Raw genomic sequence first — 7,734 nt, 5'->3', positions numbered from 1 at the left:
GATGTGGTCCTGACGCCCCTGGGTGTCAGAGGAAGACGCAGAACCAGCCTGGGCTCGCACGCAGCGATCGGCTCCCCATCCAGTCGTCGTTCTAGAATGGTCTCCCACTTGCCCCCAAACCATGTATTCCCGTCTGTGGCATCCGTCTGGTGTGTTTTTTCCTTTTTTTTTTTTTTCCTTTTTAAGCGAGGCAGTAAACCAAGGAGATAACAGTGGGTCAGTGTCGTTTGCCAACTTTTACACTTGACGATGAGCCGTGTGTGAGCGTGTTTGGGTTTGGGGACCCCAGTTGGGTGAGGGTAACGGCCGAGAGGACCGTGCCTAGCACTGCAGTGCAAGAGGACGAGTAATTTAGCAATAAAGTTCACTTCGTAAGCAGTTTCCACTAATAACAGCAGTACGGCTGACTCGTGGGAAGAGCGAGGGCGCGGAAGGATTCACCTGAGCAAGCGAGACCGAGGCTCCGGTGACATGCCTAGGTGTGGGTTACCTCTAAAACTTCCAAAGACACCGGTGAGCTCTGTAGCGGCTGCTTGAAGGACCGGGCCCTGCAAGCTTACTGATTTCCAGACCTGTCCTGACGCAGAGCGGACTGAAGTCAACGTTACCTGGTTGCATATACAGGAGCATAGGTCCTGAGGGTGTTTGGTCACGACATAACTAAATGCTGAGCTAGGTGTTAAGGCAAAGCAAGTCATTAGACCGAGCAGTGAAAAAACTGTCGACTTTAGTCCTCCCCCAACTCTATAAAACTTCAAACCTACGGGAAAATTGGGGAGGAGGGGGCGGGAAGTCATACTGTGGATATCCGTATACCCTTTGTGTGGGGTCACTGTTAACCCGAACCATGTTTACTTTCTCTCATGTGCGCGCACACACACACACACACACACACACACACACGATCTTAACTGTTGACTTTATTTTTAAAAAATATAAATGCACTATAATTTCCTAAGGCACTTAAAAGTATTTAGCTTGGGACAGTGTGCAGTTGATCACGCAGGTACTCCCAGACTTCAGTTGTAGTTGTCCTATAATGGGAAAAATGTCCTAAGCTCTGTAAACTATTAGTGCATTCCATCGAAGAAGGAAAAAACCTCACACTTGGCCGTAGTTCCAAAAGGGAGTATTAAACATTTTTTTTTTTTTTTTGAGTTGGAGTCTCACTTTGTCTCCCAGACTGGAGTGCGGTGGCCGCTCCCGGCCACTGCAGCCTCGACCCGCTGGGCTCTGCGATCCATCCGCCTCAGCCTTTTGAGTAGCCGGAATTACAGGCACACGCTACCACGCCCGGCTGATTTTTTTTATTTTTTTTGAGTTGGAGTCTCACTCGGTCGCCCAGACTGGAGTGCAGTGGCCGCTCTCGGCCACCGCAGCCTCTACCTGCTGGGCTCCGGCGATCCTTCCACCTCAGCCTTCTGCGTAGCCGGAATTACAGGCACGCGCTACCACGCCCGACCCATTTTTTGATTTATTGTAGAGGTGAGGTCTCGCTGCCCAGGCGGGTCTCGAACCCATGGGCTCAGGCAATCCACTCACCTCAGCCTCCCAAAGGTGCGGGATTACAGGCTGAGCCACCGAGCCCGGCTTTTTTTTTTTTTTTTTTTTTATTGTAGAGATGAGGTCTCGCCCAAGTCGCCCAGGTGGGCCTCTTTAAAAGACACTAGCCTTTTCCAGAATTTTTAGGTAAATTCGAGTTTAGTTTGTATCTTCTGAAATGTTCTGAACCCCAAGTTAGATTTTAATGTAGGAGACCTGAGCGTCTATGGAAGTATGTGAATTGTTCTATGCAGTTATGACAGGGGCAGCCCTTGGATGGACAGGCTGCAAATAATCATCTTGTCTTCTTTTCTTAAGTATTGACATAGAATCCTGGGGAATTGGTCCTAGAAAAGGAGCTAATACCGTCTGGAGAACTGATACAAAGATTCAGACTATTTCCCAAATCCCTGCATTGCTTCCCTGGATTGAGTTCAGAGAGCTGAGAAGAGAAAGATCAGTTAAGAGACTACGAGTACCCTGATTTTTCTTTTTCCAAAAGGGTATGATTTTGTTTTTTTCTGTTGGCACTTTCTAGGGACTGGTCTATAAACTTTTGAAAGATCATAGAATAAATTTCTTTTTAGCTTCCTATTTTAGTGCTTATATTAGAAGAACCTCAGGTATCCCTGCTTATAAGCTATTAGGACCATTTCTCAGCCTCAGGCTACTTCATATGCTTTTCTATTTTGCCACAGTTCCCAGAAAAATTCACATTTTCTAGTCTTTTCTTTAAAAATTGCTTATAGAGATGGGAGCAGATCTCCTTAAAAGCCCTGAAAATTAAACAGATGTTCTTTTTAAAGTGCTATTCCACTGTAAACCTTATTCTCACTTTTTAATGCACAGAATAGTTTTATTATTTATTTTGTGTGGACACTATTTCCTTGTTTCTGATATTTAAATTCCATAGTGTATGCTCTTTCCACATTTTGTTTTATGGGTAGTTTACCATGAATACTTGGATTGGCTCCATCTTCCAGCTATCACCACCAAAGCTGCCCTGAACATTATCTGTTATTTTATTTGTTTGGTTTTTTTTTGAGTTGGAGTCTCACTCTGTCGCCCAGACTGGAGTGCAGTGGCCGCTCCCGGCCACCGCAGCCTCAACCTGCTGGGCTCCGGCGATCCTTCTGCCTCAGCCTTCCGAGTAACCGAAATTACAGGCATGCGCTACCACGCCCAGCTGATTTTTTGATTTATTGTAGAGACGAGGTCTCGCTGCCCAGGCGGGTCTTGAACCTGCGGGCTCAGGCAATCCACTCACCTCAGCCTCCCAAAGGCGCGGGATTACAGGCTGAGCCACCGAACCTGGCTTATTTTATTTATTTGTTTAGTTTGAGTGAGGTCCCACTGCTTCCTCAAGGTTGGAGTGCAGTGGCACAATCACGTCTCACTGTGGCCTTGACCTTCTGGGCTCAGACATTCCTTCCACCTCAGCCTTCCAAACAACTGGGACTACGGGCATGTGACACCTGGCTACTCCTGGCTAATTTTTAAAAAAATTTTGTGGAGATGAGATCTCACTATGTTGCTTAGACTGGTCTCGCACTCCTGGACTCAAGTGATCCTCCCACCCCAGTCTAAGAGTCCTGGGATTACAGGTGTCAGCCACCCCTCCTGGCCAGTTTTTTTAGAGAGAGAGTCCTGCTCTGTTGCCAAGGCTGGTCTTGAACTCCTGGCTTCAAGTAGTCTCTGAATATTATCTTTTATTTATTTATTTTATGGAGATGAGGCCTTGCTGTGTTGCCAAGGCTGGTCTGGAACTCTTGGCCTCAAGCATTCTTCCCCACACAGCCTCCCAAAATGCTGAGACTACAGGCATGAGCCACTGTGAGCTCCCAGCTCCTAGACCTGAACATCATCAATCAATGGGAGAATTTCTCTGGAATGCTTAGGGGTGAAATTTCTGGGTCATAGGTAAAAGCATGCAAGATTTGAGCAAGAGCTGCTAGATTTTTCTGAATATCTAAACTTGTCTGTACCCCATCTGCAGAGGCAGAGTAGTCTTCTGTCCGCACGTCCCTACCAGTCTCATTTAACTTTCTAACATTTACCATAGAAAGACACAGTGTAAAGTGGTAGTTGTTTTAAATAGCATTTTTGAATGATCTGGATTTGAACATTTCTTCATATCCTGAGCCAGTTTGGTCTCCCTTTATGTGAATATCCTTTTCCTGTGCTTTGCCTCCTTTTCTAGTTTGTCCTTTTTTTAAAATCAAATTTCAGGAAGTTGTTATCTATTCTATGTATTAGTTCCTTTCCCACTTTTGGATATTAGAAATATCTTTCCATTCTGTAGCCTGTCTGTTGAACATAAACCTTAATTTTTATGTAATAAATCCATCTGTTCTTTTCTTATTGTTTATGTTTTTGGAATTTTATTTAAGAAATCTTTTTTAATCCTTGAGCCACAAAAATAGTTTTCACCATTTTATTCTATTGCCTTTGTAGTTTTACCTTTTATGTTTAAGCCTTTAGGGCATTTTTATATGGTGTCCTTATTTTTTTTTTTTTTTGAGTTGGAGTCTCACTCCGTTGCCCAGACTGGAGTGCAGTGGCCGCTCCCGGCTACCGCAGCCTCGACCCGCTGGGCTCTTGGCTGGCGATCCTTCCGCCTCAGCCTTCCGAGTAGCCGGAATTACAGGTGCGTGCTACCATGCCCGGCTGATTTTTGATTTATTGTAGAGATGAAGTCTCACTGCCCAGGCGGGTCTCGAACCCACGGGCTCAGGCAATCCACTCACCTCAGCCTCCCAAAGGCGCGGGATTACAGGCTGAGCCACCGAACCCGGCTAGGTGGTGTCCTTATTTATTCAGCACACATTAATGGAGTGCCTACAGAGGGTAGGCACTGTCTAAAGTACTCTATTTATCTGTGAACACTTGTGAAGCTTATGTTGTCCTACGTGGTTGAGCTCTATCTACTAGGTCACCACCTGTTTATGCTTTTATTTAGCACTCAGGATGAGTTCCACAATTTTACATATAGCACCCATTAAGGAACAGGTTATACTGGAGAAAAAGGAGAAAAGAATACAAAGGTCCCTTGTTTTTTCCATCATCTCAAAAAGAAGCCCGCACAATCTGCTAGACATGCTGATTGTCATTATAGGGTAAGTGTGAGAGCAACTTTAGTAAAATAGGAAAAATCAGACCATTTTTGTGCCAGACAGTCTAGATTTGGGTTCCAGCTACTAAAATAACATTGTCCAAAAACCAGCTGCCAGCAGTTGGAGATATGGGACCTGAGGAGAGTTACAGCCCTTTCTAAAGTGGGAAGAAATCCTGTTAGTAGTCCTAATGTAACAAATTACTACAAAATTAGTGGCTTAGAAACGCCACTAGTTTATTATCCTACATTTCTAGAAGTCAGAACTCTGAATTGGGTCTCTGGGCTAAAACTGGGTATTGGCAGGGCTGTGTTCCTTGTAGAACCTCTAGTGGAGATTTTGCTCCTTGTCTCACTTTTAGAAGCTGCCTGCATTCCTTGGCTAGTGGCTCCTTTCCTCCGTCTTCAGAGCCAGTTGCCGCTGAGCAGTCGAGTCCTCACATTGAATCACTCTGGCTCTCTTCCAGTTTCCTTTTCACTTGTAATGACCTTGTGATTTCACTGGGCCCACCTAGATAATCTAGGATAATTTATGTTAGGGTCGGTTGATTAGTAGCCTTAAGTCCATCTGCAACCTTTATTCTCCTTTGCCTTGTAACTTAACATATTCACAGGTTCTGGGTTATTATTCTGCTTTCTACAGAGACTTCCATCCCTTGAGAAGTTGAGACTTGATAAGGCCCCTCCCATTTCAAGAAGGTAGGGAAGTCCCTCATCCAGACAAACCAATTTAAGTTCTGTGGTCACTTTTGGACAGTTTTGGTTTTTGTACTTTTGTGAAAATCCAAAAGGGGAAGAAAGACAATAAATATAATAAGCTAATATATAGTTTGTTAAAGGTCAAATGCTGTGAAAAACAAGGAAAGGGGGTAAGGGAGAGACAAATTAGAGAATTAAATGGAAGTGGTCAGGGTAAACCTCATTAAGAAGATGAGATTTGATCAGAGACCTCAACGAGGTAAGGCATTTAGTCAAGAGGATACTTTAGGAAGTTAGGTTCCAAGCAGACTGAAGAGTGAGAGCAAAGCCATAGAGCAGGAAGACACAAGGAAGCTAGTGTGGGAGAGGAGTCAGAGTGATCACGGGGTGGGGATGAGAGGAGGTCATATAGGGCTTGTGGCCTTTGTGAAGTCTTCAGATTTTTATTGTGATTGGCATATCAAATAAGTGCTATGTTCTAGCTTCTTTTATTTTTACCACTACCCTAACGGGCTTCGGTTTTAAAAAGGATCACGCTCTGACTGTTGTGTTAACTGAAAATACAGTGTAGGGGGCAAGGGCAGACACAGGGAACCCTGTTAGGATACTATTGCAGTACTCCAGGTAATAGGCAGTCGTGGCTTTTGTACTAGGATATGCAATATGAAGCCTGTCTCTGAAAAAACGGTGACCAGCCTCACCTGGAATGATGTATATTTGGGTTGATACACCTTAAGTGTGACATTATGAAGCCACGGGTGGCTTAGCCTCACTAACAGCTAAATAGTGTTCATATGAAGGTGAGCTCAAAATAAGATTTCTTATGTAAAGCATTTGGTTGGGGAGCCTGATACTCAGTAAGTAATGGTTATTATTAATAGGAATGAGTATTTTAATTCTTCATTTTGTAGAGTCTTGTAAGTGGAAGCACAGACTCCTTTGCAAATAAATGTTGGGATACTAAATTTAGCACATCGTTCCTTATAAAGATAAGCCTTTTTTAGCTGTGGTAATAAACTTAGGTGCTGTGGACCTAAATGTGGAGTCCAAAGACAGATTCAACCTATAGTAAGGTAGTTAAAAGAATCTGGAATTTATGCATTAACGCCTTGAAAATGGCCATAAAGAAATACCTATAAATATATAGCTATTTTATGCATGACTTAGCATTTTAAAAATTATAATGTTTTTGTATCAGTGTTTGTTTAAAACAGTAAGTATTAATTTTATATGCGGTAACTAAAAACTGAAATAATGATTTGTTTAAAATAAAACCACCTCTGAAAAAATAAGTCTTTAAAAAGATTCTAGTGTGTGTTATCAAGGCAATAATGTGCATTTCCATAATTTTTTACTTTGTTTTGCTGTTTTATATTATGCTTGCATGTATAAGATGTAATTTGTAACACAAATCCTAGATATGATTATATATTGCTCTATCAGTACAGTGCTTTGCAATAAATTCTGCTAATAAGGTACAACTTTTAGCTGAACAATTATAGTTAACATCTCCATGTTAAGTTTCAGGTTTGAATTTTTTATTGAGATTATGAGTTGCCTTAGTATAGTTAACACACTTTTCATTTGATTTTGAAGTAACTTAAATTAACTTACTGACTGAGATTTGGCCCAAAGCAATCCCGATAAATTTAGTAGAATGATGAAGTTATCATGTCAGGCTAATAAAACCAGGTTTTAAAAAACCAGTTTATAAATATGTGAAGATTAATTCCTTCTCTTCTGCATAGGGCAATTGTGCTTTATTTTTATTTTTTTCGAGTTGAGATCTCGCTCTGTCACCTAGGCTGGGGTACAATGGCACAAGCGCAGCTCACTGAGCTTCGACCTCCTGGGCTTAGGATCCTTTTGTCTCAGCCTCTGGAATAATTGGGACTACAGGTGTGTACCATTACACCTGACTCATTTTTTAATTTTTTTTTTTTTTTTTTTTAGAGACAAGGTCTCGCTGTGTTCCCAGGCTGGTCTCAAACTCTTGGACTAGATTCAAGCAATCCTACTGCCTCAGCCTCCCAAATGTTGGGATTACAGGCGTGACCCACCACACCCAGGCTGTACCATGCTTTTATTTGAATTTGGTCTCTACTTCTTGTATCATTTCTGTTTATGTAGATAATTTTAAAATCTCTTAAAATTTAATTCTTGCAGGACTGGTCTTTTGAAATACTTCAACCATGACTAAAAGAGAAGCAGAGGAGCTGATAGAAATTGAGATTGATGGAACAGAGAAACCAGAGTGCACAGAAGAAAGGTTGGTGTTTTCTGAATTTACCATGTAAGAAAAATACTATCTTGTATGGCTGCCATGTTACCTAGCTTTGGCCCCCACTCTGCTTTGTGAAGGTGAATCTCCTCTCTCTCTC

General features: G+C 42.4%; 1 protein-coding gene across 2 annotated transcripts in view; it reads left to right on the top strand.

Moving 5' to 3' along the window:
- The window catches only part of GABPA (GA binding protein transcription factor alpha subunit), a 41,254-nt gene that overhangs the window by 1,062 nt on the left and 32,458 nt on the right, over positions 1 to 7,734 (top strand). For both annotated transcript variants that reach the window (XM_008065145.2, XM_008065144.2), the window contains exon 2: positions 7,520 to 7,622. In XM_008065145.2, the coding sequence (XP_008063336.1) occupies positions 7,546 to 7,622 (77 nt within the window). In that variant the 5' untranslated portion in view covers positions 7,520 to 7,545. The remainder of the gene's footprint in view (positions 1 to 7,519; positions 7,623 to 7,734) is intronic.

Source organism: Carlito syrichta, unplaced genomic scaffold (genome assembly GCF_000164805.1).
Source record: "Carlito syrichta isolate Samal-C Ts95f unplaced genomic scaffold, Tarsius_syrichta-2.0.1 Scaffold308162, whole genome shotgun sequence".
Lineage (NCBI taxonomy): Eukaryota > Metazoa > Chordata > Mammalia > Primates > Tarsiidae > Carlito > Carlito syrichta.
Note: the sequence above shows the minus strand (reverse complement) of the source record. Positions and strands in the feature narration are given on the sequence as shown.